Source organism: Camarhynchus parvulus, chromosome 9 (genome assembly GCF_901933205.1).
Source record: "Camarhynchus parvulus chromosome 9, STF_HiC, whole genome shotgun sequence".
Lineage (NCBI taxonomy): Eukaryota > Metazoa > Chordata > Aves > Passeriformes > Thraupidae > Camarhynchus > Camarhynchus parvulus.
Genome location: NC_044579.1, coordinates 3,431,687 through 3,450,557, shown reverse-complemented (window position 1 = coordinate 3,450,557; position 18,871 = coordinate 3,431,687). Strand labels below are relative to the sequence as shown.

At 45.1% G+C, this 18,871-nt stretch overlaps 1 protein-coding gene across 6 annotated transcripts in view; it reads right to left on the bottom strand.

Annotated features, from left to right (window-relative positions):
* Positions 1-18,871, bottom strand: part of LOC115907100 (multiple epidermal growth factor-like domains protein 6) — a 191,276-nt gene that overhangs the window by 31,874 nt on the left and 140,531 nt on the right. For 5 of the 6 annotated variants that reach the window (XR_004060973.1, XM_030954764.1, XM_030954765.1 and 2 more), the window contains 12 exons: positions 18,535-18,657; positions 17,439-17,597; positions 15,881-16,012; positions 13,214-13,342; positions 12,906-13,034; positions 11,643-11,777; positions 10,530-10,664; positions 9,958-10,083; positions 9,510-9,641; positions 8,507-8,635; positions 6,491-6,622; positions 3,479-3,607 (listed from right to left, as the gene is read on the bottom strand). Coding sequence is in view for 5 of the 6 variants with exons in the window: in XM_030954764.1 (XP_030810624.1) it covers positions 3,479-3,607; positions 6,491-6,622; positions 8,507-8,635; positions 9,510-9,641; positions 9,958-10,083; positions 10,530-10,664; positions 11,643-11,777; positions 12,906-13,034; positions 13,214-13,342; positions 15,881-16,012; positions 17,439-17,597; positions 18,535-18,657 (1,590 nt within the window). In the remaining variant the exon portion in view is untranslated. The remainder of the gene's footprint in view (positions 1-3,478; positions 3,608-6,490; positions 6,623-8,506; positions 8,636-9,509; positions 9,642-9,957; positions 10,084-10,529; positions 10,665-11,642; positions 11,778-12,905; positions 13,035-13,213; positions 13,343-15,880; positions 16,013-17,438; positions 17,598-18,534; positions 18,658-18,871) is intronic. The other variant, XM_030954763.1, reaches the window with a different exon arrangement.

Below are 18,871 nucleotides of genomic sequence, written 5' to 3'. Positions count from 1 at the left end.
ATATATTATGTCACACAGTACAGTACCTTATGTTACACTAAGTAATAACAGATCTATAGATACACAAGTGCACATCATTCTTTCCACAGAATCCCTGAATCAACTTCAGGAGTGATGGTGCTCACAAAACAAGCAGTAATTCAGTAAAATAAGCAGTAAATTCAGTAAAATAAGCAGTAAATTCAGTAAAATAGGCAGCAGTTCAGTAAAACTTATCTCTTTATCCTTCTTGTTCAATATAAACTCTTATTTAAAATCCAATCATCACACTTCTACCATAAAATCAGAATGACTGGATTCTCAAGAGAATCTTACAATGATTACCACCATCTACACTGACCAACAACCCTCCACACTAATTCACAGCTCTCTACCAGGTCAGAGCAACACTCGTGAACAACCAAGAATGGTTTAGGTTGAAAGGGACCTTAAAGACCTGCCATCAACGCCCCAGGTACACCTTCCACTGCTGCTCCAGGCCCCATCCAACCTGGCCTTGAACATTCCCAGTGAGCTCTCAGTGTTCATCTTCCACTGCTGGACTCTTCTGTCCCTTTTTTTGCCATTCACATATGGAAGCTGGCTGGTGGCACTGCTAGCAGCATCCACCAAAAATGATTCATTTTCCTTTGGTAATGCGACACCTTGTGAAGGAACAGACATTATTTCATCAGTGTTCTGCTTGTATCACTTGCTGCTTTCAAGAAAATTCAAAGGAAGCCTTTCCTAGATTGCTCTCACAGACTGAAATAATTTCTTTGTAGATTATTTTGTTTTCAGCCTTATTTGCAATCGCTACCTACTCTGCAACTGAAACAGTTTTGCTGCTTTTGAAACTCCTTTGAAAGAGTCACAAGATTCACAAGGTTCATTTTCACAAAGCACTGAGCAGAGCTGAAAGATGGAGCAGGCATGTAGCACCTTCAGAAACGTCTAATTTTCTTTCAGAAAGTGTCTTGATAGCTTTATTCTTCCCCATCATTATTATATGTGACCACAGCACAACTGCAGAGGCAGCAGCACCACTGAGTGGTACCAGATGAAGAGCAGCTGATCAAAAGTGACTCAGGGCAGAGCAGAACTGAGGTGCTGATGGACAGACAAAAGTACTTTGAAGAGTGTGAGGTCTTTTGTCAGCATCCTGTGGCTCAGAGCACAGAAGTTCAGTCAGCTCCTGAATAATTCACAGCAAGGTCTCATGAAACAGCAGCCCTGGAGCAAAAGTGTCTCCTGCTATGAGTGAGCTTGGAAACTGTCCTGTGCTGCTGGGTGGTGATGATGATGATGATGATGATGATGATGATGGTGTGGGTTTGTTGTTGTCTGTATTATTGACAGATTACATAGATAGATTCAGACTCATCAAGGACTAAGATTACATTGACAATTCTAATAAATATTAATAAGATATTATGGAAATTTGTGGCAAATAAGCTTGGAAGTGGTCACTGAAGTGGTGCTTTGCAACAGGGGCTGGTACCTAAACTTATGAAGCCTTAATTCATACTGAAGGCAGCAAATTAATGAAAAGAAACAGCAGCTTCCCACCAAAATGGGAAAAAATTTTCCCAAACGAAAACCAAAAATCCAAAGGCAAATTTGGGATTTCTGCAGTCTCAGCTTGAATCCAGATCCTGTGCTGCCACAATGCAAAATACCAAAAGCAACGACTGCAGGTTCAAACACCCTTGCTGTGCAGGGCTGATATTAATTATTAATATCAATCAAAATCCCATTTTGTAAGGGACTGTCTTCTCCCAGGACTTTGAACTTAGAAAGGTGCAAAAGCCTCAGTTTCAACATTTCTGTGATGACGGAGCAGTCCTTCCCAGCCACGGGCTGAGGCACCAGCAGGATGTTTGAAGTCCAAGGCAGCCAGAGCTCGATGTGAATTTCTGCCTGCAAGGCACACAGCCTGGCCAACGTGGGTGGATTGCCAAGAGGACGGCAAAAAGCACATCCCTGCCAGAAGGAAACCCTGCCAGTCTCCCAGTCACTCCAAACAGAAGCGCTGCAGCTCCTCCGAGAGAAGGTGCCAAGAAGGTTCTACCAAGGGCAAACCACCCACATGTTCTCCTCCCTTGGCGTCTTTTGGAAGCTGCCAAACTGTTCTGGTTGAAACTTCCTAAGTTAAGAGGTAACCCGGGTCAGCTGAGAGCAAACACTCTGCCTTCCTGAGAGAAAACACGCAGAAAATGGTGTTTTACAGAGCCCTAAATTTCACTCTCCCCTCCACAGTCTTCTTCGAATTAAAAAAAGACAAAAATGTCCAACACGACTGATTTGGAAGCTGAGACTTATTCTTTTTTTTCCACCAACAGAATCCTCCCGTTTTCTCCGTATTCCTCACACCTATTCTTGGCAAAGGCCTCTTTGTTCCCATTAGAATTCCTGCTGGAATGAAGAGATTTACACAACGACACAGATAACTGCTTCATTGGTTTTTTCCAATAAAAATTTGATAATTAAAAAAAACCCAGTAGATTTAGGAAAACAGATTTCAGCTAAATTGTATTAAAAAGGGACATAGTGGAGATACAATGTATTACAAGGTGCAATTTGCAGCAGAACCTTGGAAAGAATTTTTGTTTTGTATCATAGTCCCTGGTAAGAAAGAGAGGGAAACAATAAGGAATATCAACTCCAACCTGTGGGTGCCTTGCCACACTCTTGGTCAGGCTGTGGAGCATCTTCCTTCCCATGAGAGGGCAGCAGCTGCCTGCAAGAGCTGTCACTTCCCTCCATCCTTGCTGCTGAAACTGGCTGATAAAGCTACTTTCCATACAAAATAGTTGTGACTTTGGTTCAAACACCATAATTTGCAGAATCTTCAATCACCTACACTTAACCTTCACAGTGCCTGAATGGCCCTGTGTTGTTTCTCTTTTATTTTTTTATACAAAAAATCTGCAAAATGATGCAGCACGACAGCAGCCTCCTGGGATAATGCCACGGACTGACTCACCATAATGCAGCTAAAGAATCCAGTCCAACCTTTCCAATACTTTAACAAATGACTAGGTGATAGAAGAGTAGATAGAATAGAACTGGATTTATTTAAGTTAGAAGTGAATCTATTCTTAAAGAGTTCCACAAGGATGATGCACACATCCATGTTTTTCTCGAAATCACTTCAGGGAGGCACTGGAAACCAGCAAGCATAAGGCTGAACAAGCTTCTCCCTGTTCAGTGCTCAAATAGTGGGACTCTGCTTGAGAAGAGTCTTCATAAAGATGTGATACAGCAGAAGCCTTAAGCATATATCTAATTTTAACCATGTGAAAACATGTGCCCAACATTTGGCACCCAGCACGATGCTCTGCTGAGCTAGGAGGGGGCTCACATTTCAATATCGGCTTCCAATAAAGTTCAGTGGTTCATTTAGATCCAATGCTGTCAATTGTAAAACCTGCTCTCTGAATAAAAACCAGAACAAATTCTCCATGAATCCTAAAGGGGCCAGGGGTAGCAGCAGTACCTTTTTCACAGAAGGTTCCTGTCCAGCCCGCCGTGCAGGTGCAGGCTCCGCTGACGTGGTCGCAGGCAGCTCCGTTCTGGCACTGACAGCTGGACTCACAGCCCGGCCCAAAGCTCCCCTCAGGGCACCCTGTAGCACAGGAACCACAGCCAGAGGATGGGTTAATGCCAGAGCAGATCAGGGATCAATGGGGAATTTTTACATGCATGGGAAATCTGACTATTTCCAAAATAATCAAGGCATAAAGGTAATGGCTTAAAAGTAAGATTTGAGTGTTCCCCCTGAGGTTCAGGTAAGTTGGGCTACAGTCAAGATCTATTTTAGAAAAATTCCAGAGTGCTGAGAGACTAAATTCTGCACAGAAAATGAACACCTTCTATTGCAAAGCCTGAGACTTCACAGGTTCTGCATGATGACACTTTGCCCACTGGTCTGGAGTTGCTTATGTGCACATCTCCTCTGGGACTTCATCAGCTGGAAGGGGAGAAGCTCCTCTGTTTTCCTGCAAATCCTCTTTCCCCAGAAAGCTGGAGAAAATATGAAATGTATTGGTTGCCTTCACAAAGCTCCAAACTGAATGCTGCACACTTTACTTTCATGCTCTGCTTTGAAAGATTCAAGTGAAAGCATTACATCTGGGGGACAGATTAACAATTACATTTCCACAGCAGTTAATGTGAGGAGTTTTTAAAGATTTGCATGGTATTTGCTACCAGCAGAAAGAAAACATTTGAGAACGAAAATAATTTCTTCCAGGATTATAGGAAAATCAATTAAGACCAGGGCCAGTTGCCTAATTCATATTGGATATTTTGGACAGGCTGAAACACAGAGATAGACTTGGCTAAATACAATATTACAGGGCCTCTACTCATGTTTGAAGGTCTTGTGAACATCCCTCTAAATGAGTTATGGAGATTATTACCAGATCTCTTCTAGAAGTCTATGATTTTAGCATTTACAGCAACAAAGTGATTTTCAGGCAATCTGGAAGGAATCAGAGAGAACAGAAAACAAGAATCCTCAAAGACAGCTCCATGTCTGGAATAGGGGGGTGGGTTTGGTGTTGTTTTTTTGGTGCCATGGGTGGGCAGTGATTGGAGCTGGCAGGAATTCAGCTGCTCCTGCAGCTCAGTGCCTCTGCCAACTGTGTGTCTTACAGAGGAGCTGGGAGAAGAGCAAGGTACCTTAAGTATTTCTTGGCTTTCAAAGAGTCAAAAAATTGGATGTTGTTTAAATGTGTGTTAGAATCTATTTTTTTGCACTTGCAGGTGAAATCCCTTCCTCTTCCCAAAGATGCACATCACAGTTTAACAAATAAACACATAAAGGTGCACTTGTGCCTTAAAAGCCTGATCCTTCTCCATGTCTCCTTTTCAGCTGAAATTTCAGTCAGAGAATCTGTGCAAGGGAAATGGTGCTGCAGTGCTGAAAGAGGTGTAGGGCTCTCAGAAGAGCTCCCTTCAGGTGTTTAGCCCAGAGCTGAGGCTTTTCAAGGTGATGGCAAAGGGTCAGAGCACTTCACAAATGATTTCACAGTCCACAGCACAGGGAATCTGCCCCTGCTCCAGCAGACACAGGCTCCTGTGATGCATGTCAGGATCCAGCCACCCCGACAGAGAACCGAGCTCCTGCCAGGGGAAGGAGCCCAGCCTGCAGGGAGAGGGTAGGGATGCCTGGGGAGCAGAGGAAATATCCAGGGATAGTGAAGATTTCACCTCCAAAGCAGCATAAAATTATGGGAAGAACAATAATTCTCATAATCTTGTGTGCGCACACACACATATATATATATGTGCAATTTTAAACATATCTATACACACACACACACAAAAAGGGGTAAAAAGCAGACTAAATAGAACAGAAAGCCCACAGAAAGAACTCTAAGGACTGCCTGATGTTTTGTGGCGATGGCTTCACTGATTCCCTTCCCAGCGAGGAATACAAGCAGCTATTTGGCCACTCTCTCTCTGCAGAGATGCTATTTTGGGAGAGATCAAGAGTGAAAGAGAAGCAGAGCTGGCAGCTTCTTCTCTGGGAGCTGGTCCTCCCCACACACCGTCCTTCCATTCCCTCCGTGCCAACAGCAACAAGGGCTGCACGATCAGCTTTCCAGGCTTTCTTGTCTTAGGTCATGGTTCCAGATTAATTGTTTTGACATTTCTGTGTGACACCAGCAGTTAATCCTGCCCACGCTACTGAGGCTCTGGTAGCTACATCTGTGCTACTGTAAGATTGCTAAACTAGTAGATAAAATGTTTGTTTTATTTAACAACATCAATATAATCAATAATAATAGTAATAGCAGCTTAACTATGCAACTTACTGCCACAAGATGAAGTGGATTCCAAATGCTTGCATGAAATGAAAAAGAAAATAGGCACATTAATTGAAAAAAAAAATCAAGCAGTATTAAATATAGAGATATTGCTTCTGTCTCATGAAGCTCCTGAATGAGAAATTGATGGTACCTGGAGAGACATATGAGAAATTGACTATGAGCCTGTTTTCATATGCTTGAAGCATTCGCCTCTGACCTCAGTTAGAGGCGAATGTTACGGTGAGGGTCATGGGCCTCTGATAAGACCATTGCACATTTTTGTTGTTAATAAATACAGGACTCCAAAAATTCCTGGTTTTCCTTCTGTTATGTACATGTGAAGTATTTCTATATGCCTGACCTAAAATAGAGATTTACGAAGGGTAAGTGCTGCCCTAAAACTGAATAAGTAAAACCAATACGGAAACTCTTAGGCCACAACCCAAATACACATCAATCCTATCCCTCTCAAGAGATCCTAACACTAAAAATAGCTGCTGGGTCCAAAACAAGGCTGAAAATACCTTTTCTGGAAATCCAATTAGGCAAAGCATCTAACCCCGGTGAAACGCGAGAGCACAGCACGGGGCACAGCGGGGGCGGAACAGCCTGGGAGCGTTCCTGCGGGGAACGAGCAGGAAAACACAACTTCCAGGGATGTGGGAGTTGGGGTTTGGGAGGCAGGCACTTACTGAGCTGGCAGTGCTGCCCAGTGAATCCTGGCTGGCAGGAGCAGGCGCCCGTGGCGGGGTCGCAGCCGCCGTCGCCGCCGTCGCAGGCGCAGGAGTTGGCGCAGTCCTGGCCCCAGTGGCCGCTGCTGCAGGCTGCCAAGGGAAACAGGGTCACATCCAGCACCACCCCAAACCCGGCTGCACTTCCATGTGAGAGAACACAGAACACACAAAATGCCACAGGACTGAACTCCCAGCTGCAGCACAGGTGAAAATTGTGGACATAAAGACCGTTTTTGCTGGTCTGTTTCAGCTGGACACAGGCGGGTATTGTCCCATCCATGTAAAACTAATCATTTGTAGTCATAAAACTAATCATTCATAAGCTGGGCCAAGGTCAATTTAGGTTAGATGTTAGGAAAAAGTTTTTTACTGAAAGAGTGTGTCCTGATTTAGGGCAAATTTGGGAGAGAACCTTCAGAGAGGTTGTTCTAGAAGGCAGATTCAAGTGGTACATTCAAGTGGCTGGAGAGTGATAAAGATTCCACTCTTATCTTTATCCAGAGTGATAAAGTTATGGAATCATCTGCCCAGGGATATGGTAGAGTCACCATCCCTGGGTGTGTTTAAAAAAAGACTGGATGTGGCACTCGGTGCCATGGTTTAGTTAAGGTGGTGTTAAGGCATGGGCTGGACTAGATGATCTTAAAAGTCTCTTCCAACCTGGTGATGCTGTGAATCCCCACCCATCAGTCACAAATCTATAATTTCATGGAAATAAAATATCATCTATTGACTCACTCAACGAAAATCTGCATAACCAGAATTAGTTAACGGGTTCAACCAGACACATTTGGGAGTACCCTCCATGCTTTCCCCAAAATACTGGGAAATGCAGCATGGACACAAAGGAATCTCACAATGTTTGTTAAAGCATCTTACTGCTTTCATCCTAAAATCACATAGCATTGACACAATTACACCAGTGTACCATAACATGTCCTTTCTTTCGAGTAAAGGATGAAGATGAAAGGGCCAATTAGGGCAACAGAAACCTGGTTTTGGAGTTGGGAATCTGTTTAATGCCTGGTCTGCAATAGCTGGAAGAGCTGCTGTACCAAGATACCACTGCAAAACAATTTTTCTCAGATCTTATTCTGAATAGAAATAAAAGCTTTCCTTTGTCATGGTCTCTCAATTCTCTAGACAGCCCAGGGAGTTGTGAAAAGCCATCTCAGTGGCTCTACACACTACCAACTGGCTTGATTTTTAAAATATGCATACGGGTGGGATCTTTAGATTTTCCCAGCATTTTCTTCAGTACAGAGCCTGAGAAGTCAGGTGCAAAACTTGCTCCTATCAACACTGCCAATTAAATGACTTTATGTGTTTAAGACCAAGTTTAGAGAGAGGTTTGTCTCTGTTGGCTTTTTGCAAGAGGCATCACAATGAATCAAGCAGAAGAGATGTGTCACAGGAAAAGAGAGGATGGCTTCACATTTATATGGTGCCATCCAAAAAGGGCAAATCTACTCTCTCACACAGCCACCAATATGGAGAGCGATGCTAAAGTCAACAGAAGGATGCTCTGCTCTTCCAGAGAACAGAAATTTTCACAGCATTTATATTCCCAAGTTAAAAAGTGACCTTTAGACACACGACTGTACATGCCACTCACTTGTTGAATAAATCTCCCCCAAACAAAATGAGAAATGGAGAATTAATCTCAAAACTAATCTGCACTGAAAATGAAAAACAAAACTGTCTGTCAGTCAAAATGCTGACAGGACAGATGGTATTGGGCAAAGGGATCCATAGTGTTGAAATAAGAGCTTATATCAATACTTTGCGCTTCATCAGCCATCTATTTCAATGCTTTGAACCTGGATAATGAAGGATTATAACCACCCAGGCTGTGCAAACCCACAAACACACCGTTTCAGAGGCAGTAAGATTAGCAAAACTATATTAAAAAACTGTAATAAACTAAGAGTAAACAGAGCAAGTCCCCAGGAGGCGCCGTGTGCCCTGACTTACGGTGTTTGCAGTCGTGGCCAGTCCAGCCCGGGGGACAGGAGCACTCCCCAGTGACGTGGTGACACTGAGCACTGCTGCCACAGCTGCACAGCCACAGGCAGCTCTGTCCATAGTGTCCATCAGGGCAGGCTGCAAACAGAGACAGGCTGTGACTTCACCCAGCTCACAGCCTGGCCACAGATCCATCTCCCCAAACAGACAGCCACAGCTCACCCCCCAAAACAGGCTTCAGCTGAATCCAGGAATCAAAACAGCAACAGAAATATCTGGGATCCCCACCCTGGGGGTCTGGGGCTGAGTCCTGGAATGTAGGAATAGCCTGAGTGACTTTTGGGTACTCCTGTGCATCAGGCTGTTTCCTCAGAGGAGGAAAACCTTTCTCAAAAGCCATTTTATGACTAACAAGAATTAAAAACGTGCCACCACCAAGGTCTTACACAAAGCAGAGCTGTCCTGAGAGCCTCTGTGCAGCTCAACAGCCACACTCAGGCAGCCTTTTAACACCCAGAGGCTGAAGAGCAGCACAGAACAGTTCCCTGAACTGCTCCCATGGTCTCTGGCTGCAGGGATAGCACTGATACTGCTCCCCCATCTTCAGTATTATTTAATCCTAAATGATCTACACCAAGGAGTGCTGCTGCAAACATAACTCAAGACTGATGCCACGTGGGCCAGCTGGTCACAACTCTTGCCAAACAGCCAGGATTACACCACCAGTGGTGTGGCTGTTAAACACTGCATTTTCAAGTACAGCTTGCCATAAATTAGGTCTAATGATAACATCCATTTGGGATGCAGCTTAGCTGATCACGTGCATTTATCTGCAATCTGCCTCCCACAAATAATGTCAAATCCAACCTGGGGAATTCCTGGAGATGAAGGGCACTTAATCTCAGATCAGCATGCTTTATCTCACAAAAGAGTAAGAAGGCAGAAATCAGACCATAACCTGAATTTTCAATCTGACTTTCTTTTCCTGGGGAAGGCTGAGGCAAGGACTTACTGTCAGAGCAGGAGGGCCCAGTGTAGCCAGGGGGACAGTCACAGGCTCCAGTTTCCCTGTTGCACTGTCCCCCATTGGCACAGGGCTTGCAGGAGTTCTGGCAGTCTGGTCCCCACTGGCCATCTGGGCAATCTGGAGAAAAAGCACATGAGGTGTGACCAGTGCCATTTTCTGTTTCAGGACAGTTGTAGATTTCTGCTGCTACCCTGAAGAATTTAAAAATAATAGTAAAACTGAGCTGGATTGTTACATTATATTGTTATACATCCCTGTCAGCCCAGTCATTAAACTGCAGCACACAAGAACACAGCTAAAGAGAGAGCAAAGGCTCTCTCCCAATTTCCATCACAGTTTGTCTGTTTATTGGCTTGGGAAACAGCCAAATTCTACTTCTCATCACATCTTCCAAAGCCAGGCACTCCCTACCTTGGTCCAGCACCTCACACACCTTGCTCACACGTAGCACCAGTTTTCCCAGCTGGGCAAACACACTGCCCTGTCTTTGGATCACATGGGGCTCCTCCACAGCTGCACCTCTGCCTGCAGCCCATCCCGAAGCTGCCAGGCTGACAAGCTGGACAAAAAACCCCAAAGTCATGGTTAGGAATATTTTGAACACATTAGGAGGCACCACGGCCACCCATTTCAAACTGAGCTGTGCTGGTAGAAGTGGTCAGTGTTAGCAGCAGGGTCTGAGCAAGTGGTGATCTGAAATGAACTGCAGCAGAGCCCTGCAAAACCTGTGCCTGAAGCTTTAAAAGCAACTGTTGTTACCTGGACAAATGCTAGTTTGGGTAACTGGCCTCAACCTTGTGCCTTGACCTTTGCAGGGAGAGAGAGAGAAAGAGACAGCATTTGCCAGGCTCCAAATATCAGCCTGGTTTCAGTGGGGAACTGCCAGCTTGTATCAACAACAAATGTACCTGTTTATCTGCAGCTTCTATATCTGAACCTAAGTTTCCTGAATCAGCTTTCCCATCCCAAGTGTATCCCTCAGGGAAACATGCAGTGAGTACCTACACAAATGGCATTTTTCTCCATGAAACCCAGCTGGACATGGATGTTTGCAGGCTCCTGTCTCAGGATCACACAGAACATCAGGAGGACAGCTGCACTTCAGTTTGCAACCAGCCCCATAAAACCCTGGGGTGCACTCTGGAAATAGAAGCAGATACAGAACATGCATAAGAAAAAGGAAAAGTTAAGAGAAGTGAACAAAAGTCAGAAAATGATTTGGCAGAAACTTGCAGAGAATATATTATAATGTACATTTTAGAGGTGTTGCTAACAAAGTGTAAATACTTAATAAATGCTTACATTTCAAAGAGGTTACTGCTTAAATGTAACCCAGAAACAGAGTGGCAGAATGCTTAAAGATTTATTCAATTAGAATACTTGAGGATGCATTCAATTAAATACATTATGGAATTCTCTTCTTTGATGTCTGAGTTCTGCTGCTCTCTGCCTTGGTGCACAGCCAGTGCTGGGCAAGGCATGCTTCCTGTCAGAATTCAGCCCATCAACAAGAATGATAAAAATATTAAATATTGTCATTATTGCTCTCCACCAAACCCACCAGAATTACTGCCATAAATCCAACACCGTCCTGCCTGGCCAGAGAAAAATCTGAAGGGAGAATCTTTGTTGTGTTACTCCACTGCTGTCTGGAAAGGGCTACTGAGACATGCAAACATGAATGCAGGATACAATTCTCTTTGAACTACCCCCAGAAACTACAAAGAGTAAGTTGAATTCAAAGAGCTGCAAATCTGAAGGAAAAGCAGCATTATTGAACCTGTTTACAAATCACCCCACTGCCATAAAACACAGATTTTGCCACTTATTTACTGACTGTGTCAAAAAAGCACAGAAATGAAAACTCACACCATCTTGATTACTTAAGGTTCTATTAGGATTTATGTTCTGGATTTCCGTTGTCATTTGACCAGGCTAAAACTCTTCCAATTCCTAAGCTCTATTCCCCTCAGTGTCCCAGGGTTCAAACCCCACAAAACCATTAGTAGGATAGGAATATGTGAGTAGCAGCAGCCAAACAAAGCCGATGGGTGGAAGAGGGAGAAGTTACTGGGACAAAGGCACAAGCAGACGTGGGGACCTGGCTGTGGGTGGTACCTTTGTGACACTTTTTGCCGTGGTATCCAGGCTGGCAGGTGCAGGAGCCGTCTCTGGGGCTGCACTCCAGCGTGTGCTCCTTCACACACTGACACTCCTCCGAGCAGCCCGCGCCAAAGGCCCACCTGGGACAGGCTGCAGCCACAAGGAAAGGAAGCATCAGCTCTGTAATTATGCAGGAGCTGGCTGAAATTGCACACTGCTGCAGAACACAACTGCTGCAGAAGCAAAACCTTGGCTTTGCTTTCAGCCAGCCCCAGTTCCACAGCAGCACCTGTTCATGTGTGGGTGGGTAAGAGAAGAGTTTTCATGATCCCTGTGCTGGGTCATTCATTTCATGTCAAGCAATATGTGGTGAATGCAAGAACCAGAAACATTTCAAAGCAAACTCAGCTGATTTTCCGAATGAAAAAAAACTTGGGTGCACTCCAAGACAAAAGCTTTCATAATAAAACCCAAAACAAAATTAAACAAAGGATTTTTGATCTTGGACAGATTTTACAAGCAAAATCTGTAAGTACAAAGAAACTTGATTATCTGTGTTGCAAAGTTTTTGTTTTAATTCTTTTTATTCCATCTAATGTCTGATCCTCATCCTGTCCCAGCCAGCTCTGTTCCCCAGTTGCCACTCCAACTCATCAGCAGTCACCAACCAGCTCCAACCAGATTCCAGCCTCAGCAATAACCCTAATTTTAACCTGTCCACCCCACCTATAATCCTCACCTCTGGACATCAGTAAATCTCAGTCCTTATGGCAAAGATTAATCACTAGAGGAAAAGATTAATGAAGCTTCTGGGGCTTCCTGGCACATCTCAAAATCCTGTCCTCCTGCTACTCCCAGACTATTGCAGAACGCAAAGCCTTGATCATTTTATCACAGAATGGTTTGGATTGGAAGGTAATAAAGCCCATCTCATTCGACCTCCTTCCATGGGCAGGGACACCTTCCACTATCCCAGGCTGCTCCAAGCCCTGTCCAACCTGGCCTTGGACACTGCCAGGGATCCAGGGGCAGCCACAGCTTCTCTGGGCACCCTGTGCCAGGGCCTGCTCACCCTCACCGCAAAGAGTATTTTTCCAACATCTAAGCTAAACCTTCACTGTTTTAGTAAATCCATTCCTTCTTGTCCTAGCACTGCCTGACTGTGCAGGAAATCACTCTCCTTCCTTTCTGCCAGCCCTCTTTAGGTTAGGGGGACTATTTTACAGACTGTCCCACTGTGCACACATTGAGCAGATCCCAAAAGCGCCGGGGACTTACTGAGGTGGCAGAAGCGGCCGTAGAGCCCGGGGTCACACAGGCAGGCTCCATACAGTCTGTGGCAGTGGCCCTTGTTGGCACAGTTGCATGGCTTGTTACAGTTCTTCCCAAAGAAACCTTTTGGGCAACCTTTGGAGTGCACAAACACAGGAAGGCATCAGTGGCTACAGGACCAAGCCCCAATCCCAAAGCAGTTTGTGGCTGAGGCTCGCCACCACTGGCTTTTCTCACCCTCTGCTCTGCTCATTACTTAAAATAAAGCATCAGGGGGGCAGAAGTGGGGAGCTGAGGCAGAGCTGGAGCCATACCATCCTCGCAGAGCTGGCCCAGCACACCAGGAGGGCAGTGGCACTGCCCTGTGCCAGGGTCACACCAGCCTCCGTTCTGGCACCTGCAGACGCCGGCGCATCCTCTGCCGAACGTCCCGGGGGGACAGGCTGTGGAGAGAGCAGGGAGTGTGAGCACAGCAAGAAACACTTCCCCTCTGCTGTAAAGGAAGCAAAACAAGGCTTTGGGCACTGAGAAGGGCAACAAGGCTAATGGAGGGTCTGGGACACACAAGTCGTGTGAGGAGCAGCTGAGGGAGCTGGGGGTGCTCAGCTTGGAAAACTCATGGAGACCTCATTGCTCCCTACAATTGCCTGAGAGGAGGGTGCAGCCAGGTGGGAGTTGATCTCCCAGGCAGCCAGCAACAGGGCAAGAGGACACAGCCCTAAGCTGCACCAGGGGAGATTCAGGTCTGACATCAAGAGGAATTTCCTCTCAGAAAGCATGATTGGGCATTGGAATGGGTTGCCCTGGTAAATAGCGAAGTCACCATCCCTGGAGGGGTTTAAGAAGAGACTGGATGTGGCACTCAGTGCCATGGGCTGGTTGAGAAGGTGGTGTTGGGTCATAGGTTGGACTCGATTGCAAAGGTCTTTTCTAGCCTAATTGTTTCTGTGATTCTTTGAAAACCGTGAGCAAGGAGAGAGTTTTAGTTGAGCAGGCTCTAAACAAAGTCATATTCTTCTGTAAAGCATATCCACCTGATATTTTCTAGGACATCTCAGAGGACACTGAATTAACCAAGTTTTGGGAAGTACTGTTGTGTACCCAACCCTCCCCAGCACATGCTGCCCTCCCCACACAGCACAGGCTCAAAAACCATTGCCTGTCAAGTCTGAAGCTTGAACATCAGAGCACAGCTTGGAACACTTGGAGATAAATATTTTAAAAATTCTTTTTTCTCTCCCAAACACTATTATAAAAATAATATCTTGTTTTTCAAATGTAGTTTCTGAAACTCCCCAGGTAATCATGGCAGCAATGGATCCACAACAGCAAAAACAAACTGTGAGACGCAGCCTTGCTCTGCTGTTTGCACCCTGAGCTGCCTGAGTGGATACAGTTGCTGGAGTCATCTGACTTCACTGACGTTTCATCAATGTACATTAAGAAAGTTGACATTTCACATCAATTTCCTTTCGGCTTCTTTAGTGCATTATTAGAGAAATTTAGTTCCAGTTTTCTCCACTGTTTTAGCTCACCCTAAACCTGCTCACCCTAAACCTGCTCACCGTAAATCCAAGAACTGTGCTGTATATTAAAAAATGCAAGAGAAAAGAGTGAAAGCAATCACTCATGAGTAATTAATACAGATTAGATATTGTATTTATCACTGTCTCTGCTGACTTCATCAGACAGCAGGTTTAGCTCAACAACACAGTCCTATTAAAGTTCTTTAAATTCCAGAGGTGAATTCCATTAGACTACATGCATGGATGTCTAGTGCAAATATACATAATAAATTTTATTATTTATGAAATGAACTAAAGAATTTGGATACTGCCTTGAAATTTTTATAACCTATCTTGAACTACCAACACACCAGGGACAGAAGTAAGAATATCCTCACTTGATAGCTTGAACTGTTGTAGACAGACTGGAAATTATCCTTTTAATCCTCCCCATTCCTACTCTCTTTGCTGCCCCCAGAGTTTACAAACTGAACCCACCATCAGTCTCCCAAAATAACCGCAGGCAGACTGCTGGTTTCAATCACTTGCTTGATTTTTCTACATTTCTGTCCATGTGATGACGTCTCCTAAACAATCTTGATGGCAATTAACCTGAAGAGTGCTGTCTACTGATGTCAAGTAATAAATTTTCATCGACTTTTTGTCTCACCAGTGACAGCAAAGACTTTCTGAGAATGATGGGCCATCATGTCACACACCACGAAATGGAGGGACCCATCTCAAAGAGGAAATCTGCTGTATGATGTCTCAGACAAGCAGCAGACAAGTTTTGCCAAACTGCAGATGAAGAACAGCACATCAAGAAATCACCACTCTCTTTCCAATGGGTTTTGACACATACTTCTGAATCAGAAAGATCTTCTGCCAGGAAACAGGAGCAAGAAGAGTGAAAACCTGTTATAAAGGGCACTGACTTGGCAACAGAATTCTGAAAAATACCATTTCCAATGTGAAAAAATAACTGCTCCAAGAAAGCGATGCTAATAATAAAAAGTATTATAAGGACAAAGAAATGGAAAACATAAGAAAAAAATTTAAAAGGCAATGTCTTGGGGTGCTACAATGGAAAAACTCAATTTTAGCATACGTGTCCACCCAGGCTGTCACACCAACTTCTGGGACAGACTTCTGGAAGTCACCAAGGCAAGTTGTGGAACAAAGCATGGCCAGCAAACTTCGGCAGCTTTTAGCAGCAGAGCAAATAGGAATGAACAACCAGCAAATACTCAGGACAGGGATGATTCTGTCCTGACCTCCACAGGAGTGCAGGGACCTCTGGGTACAGCGGCATCAGTTACAGCTCCTATTTACCGTGTCCCAGCACAACAAATTTGGTTATGAGACAGCTGTGCTCCTTCAGGAGCTTCACAGATGAGAAGCACAAGAGGTTCCTCCCACAGCCCGCTTGCAGAGGCCCTGCAGGAGGATCAGCCCCCCTGGCAGCCCTGTACTCACTCTCGTTGCAGATGACACCAGCCCGGCCGGGCGGGCAGACGCAGCCGCTGCGCTCGCTGTTGCAGCGGCCCCCGTGCAGACAATCCTCACACCTCAGGCTGCAGTCCTGGCCAAACGTGTCACCCAGGCACACTGGCAGCAAAGAAACCACACAGGGCTGAGTGAGCAGCAGAACAAAAAGCCTTCCACAAGCTCTTACCTACGGCTGGGTTGTGAACGTCGCCGGTTCGGCACAAAAGGCACGGCAAAGTGGGCATTCCTGAATTTCCCTCCTCATGTTTCTGACTCTAAGCACAAGGAAAGCTGGGTGTTCAGCTGGAATTTGCTGCCCTAAATCCTGTAATTCTTCAGCCAAGAGCACTTTGAGCTACTTTTAAAAAGCAAGAGTTTTGCCTTCAGAAAAAGTAAATTTGCACCTAATGCTTGATAACATTGTATGTAACTGGAGGAATTTATTGGGACTTTCCTTCTCTCCTTGCTAGGCTACCCCTGTTGTTTGATTGCAGTAAGGCCTGAGCCTTGAAAAAGTGCAGCTGCTCAGCTGTGACTGATAATACCCAAATTTCTGTAGTTAAATATAAATAAAACATGCAAAAAGTGGTCAATAAATATTTGATTGTGGTTTCTAGGCCTGATAATTTTGCCTGTGGTTATCTCATTTATCAGTTTCCCAGTTGATTATCAGTGTTGTTGAGTCCGGCTGGATGCTGTGTGATTTGGGAGGGACTTAACAGTTTTGTTCACAAAAATAAGGTAATTTTTTATTAAAGTCAAGACCAGCTCCTGATTTTTGCCTGTAGGGCACAGTCCTCACATGGGTAATTATAGAGTTTATATAAAAATCACAGGGCATACATAGGAAAAAGCAAGAAATCCTGGTGATCCACCAGCACTCAGCACAAAGCAAACACAGGGTTTCACCTCATAATACTCTTAAAATCGTGAAGTTTCCACCTTTGGGTGGAAAGACTGAATCATGCAACGCCCAGGTGGGTGCAAAGCTGTCCTGCACCCACTCCTGTGCTGTTTGCTACCACTTGAGCTGAGGAACATGTGGATGTGTTGGTGCTTTTCCCAGAGAGTCAAGGGAAACCTGAATCTTCAGAGGGTTGTTTTTAACACAGATAAAATGCAAATATCCTAAACAAAAAGCCTCCAGTTGTTATAAAAGGGTTTGTAAACAGGGACCCATGTTCCCAGCTCTAGGAGGAAGGGAGTTTCCCCAGGTTATTTAGTGTCCTGCAGGAAGCCATGCCATCCTCTCAGCCCTGGCATGACGAGCTCTCTGTGGCTGCTGCCCCTGGGCTCTGTGCAGACATCCTGCTTTCCAAGGAGCCTGTGCTGCTCACTCTTCCCCTGCCCCCCTCCCAAAACATCTAGGCACCTCCTGGCTCCTCAAACATGTCCCATCTGGGATGGAACATGGAGACAGTCAGGATGCAGGATTAATGCTCATCCCTCTTCCTGATGCTGAGCCCTGCCAGCCCAGCCCCAAATCCTCTCCCAGAACGATCCCCCCAGGTTGCAGTGCTGGCTCAGGGCCTTGCTGGTCACTCACCGACCCTGTGCACCAGGGTGAGCTCTCCTCGGGGGTCTCCATCCTCGGCCAGGGCCCCAAGGGTGAGGTGGAGCAGCTGGGGGGGCCCTCGGAACTGCAGCCCTGGGGCACCAGCCAGCCCTGCTGCCTCCTCTGCATCTGCCTCCTCCACACCTAGGGCTGGACAAACACAGCCATCAGCACCCCAGCCTGCCTCCACCGCCTCTCATCTACATCTTTTCTTACTATTATGATGCATTTAGATGTTCCAGTCACACCTCTGCCCAGCAGTCCCAGCCCAGGCATTTTCCCATCTGTACTTACAAAGTTTCTGCTATCCAAAAAAGAAAATAGACAGGAAATGGGAGACACCCTCCCCACCCCATCTTTCCCTTTTCCTTCTTCTGGAAAAAAACTCTGCTCCCGGAGAATCAAAATTAAATGAGGAGATTCATTTTCCTCACTTGAAGTTTGAGATTATTTTTAGCTAATGAAGGTCATTACTCTTGCTCGTTTTGGAGATGACAAATAGAAAGTGAGGCCGGCTGTGCAATTTATTTTCAGAAACATTAAAACCTGGGCCTTAAAATGACGGGAAATCAGTTGGCTTTCTTTTTGGTGTTGGTTAGAATATCAAACTCTGGCTTAAGGTTTAGCAGTTGCTAAACTTGGTTATAAAGCTGAGTTGCTCTGCTAAACTCTGGACTGATTACACTGGCAGAAATCCAGAATAACGTCACTGACTAATGGAAAAGTTGCCATGGTTGATCAAAGAAGAATCTGGCTACCTTTTTTTTTCCCCTCACAGGATGTTAAACTTCATCAAATAGCACAAGAAAAGTGGCAAAATAGTATTAATTTCTAAAGCAGAAGCTTTAGGTTTTCAAACGTGTCCAGGGGATTTAAGTGTTCATCTGCCATTAATCTTTGGCAAAAGCCATTACTGGAGGATGAACTTGGATCCACACACTGCACGTAGCCCTACCCTGGCCACGTTCAGAGATGGCTCAAGTTGGGCTCCCAAAATCCCAGGATCTGTGAAAATCCCTGCTCCAAAAATCACTTTTTAAATCAGTGGGAAGTGCTTAATGGCCCTCAAGTTTTGAGAAGAACTCACCCACGCAGGCCCATCTGCTATCCCCAAGCCTGTAACCCTCCTTACAGGCACACTCGTAGGACCCCAGGGAATTCACACAGAAATGGTCACAGTTGCCATTATCCAGATGACATTCATCCACATCTAGAAAATCCAGACATAAATGGTGATTAGGAACAAGTACTTCTGCTTGGAGAGCCCATGCTGTGCCCAGCTGCATCTGACAAATTATTCCATACATAAGAAAACACAATTTTTCTTATGTGTTTTGGGGCTCTCTGTTTCTCTCTGGTATTGGAGGTATGAAAACATTTCATGGCAACAGGGAGCAGATTCTTTCACTGATGTTTTTGTCTCG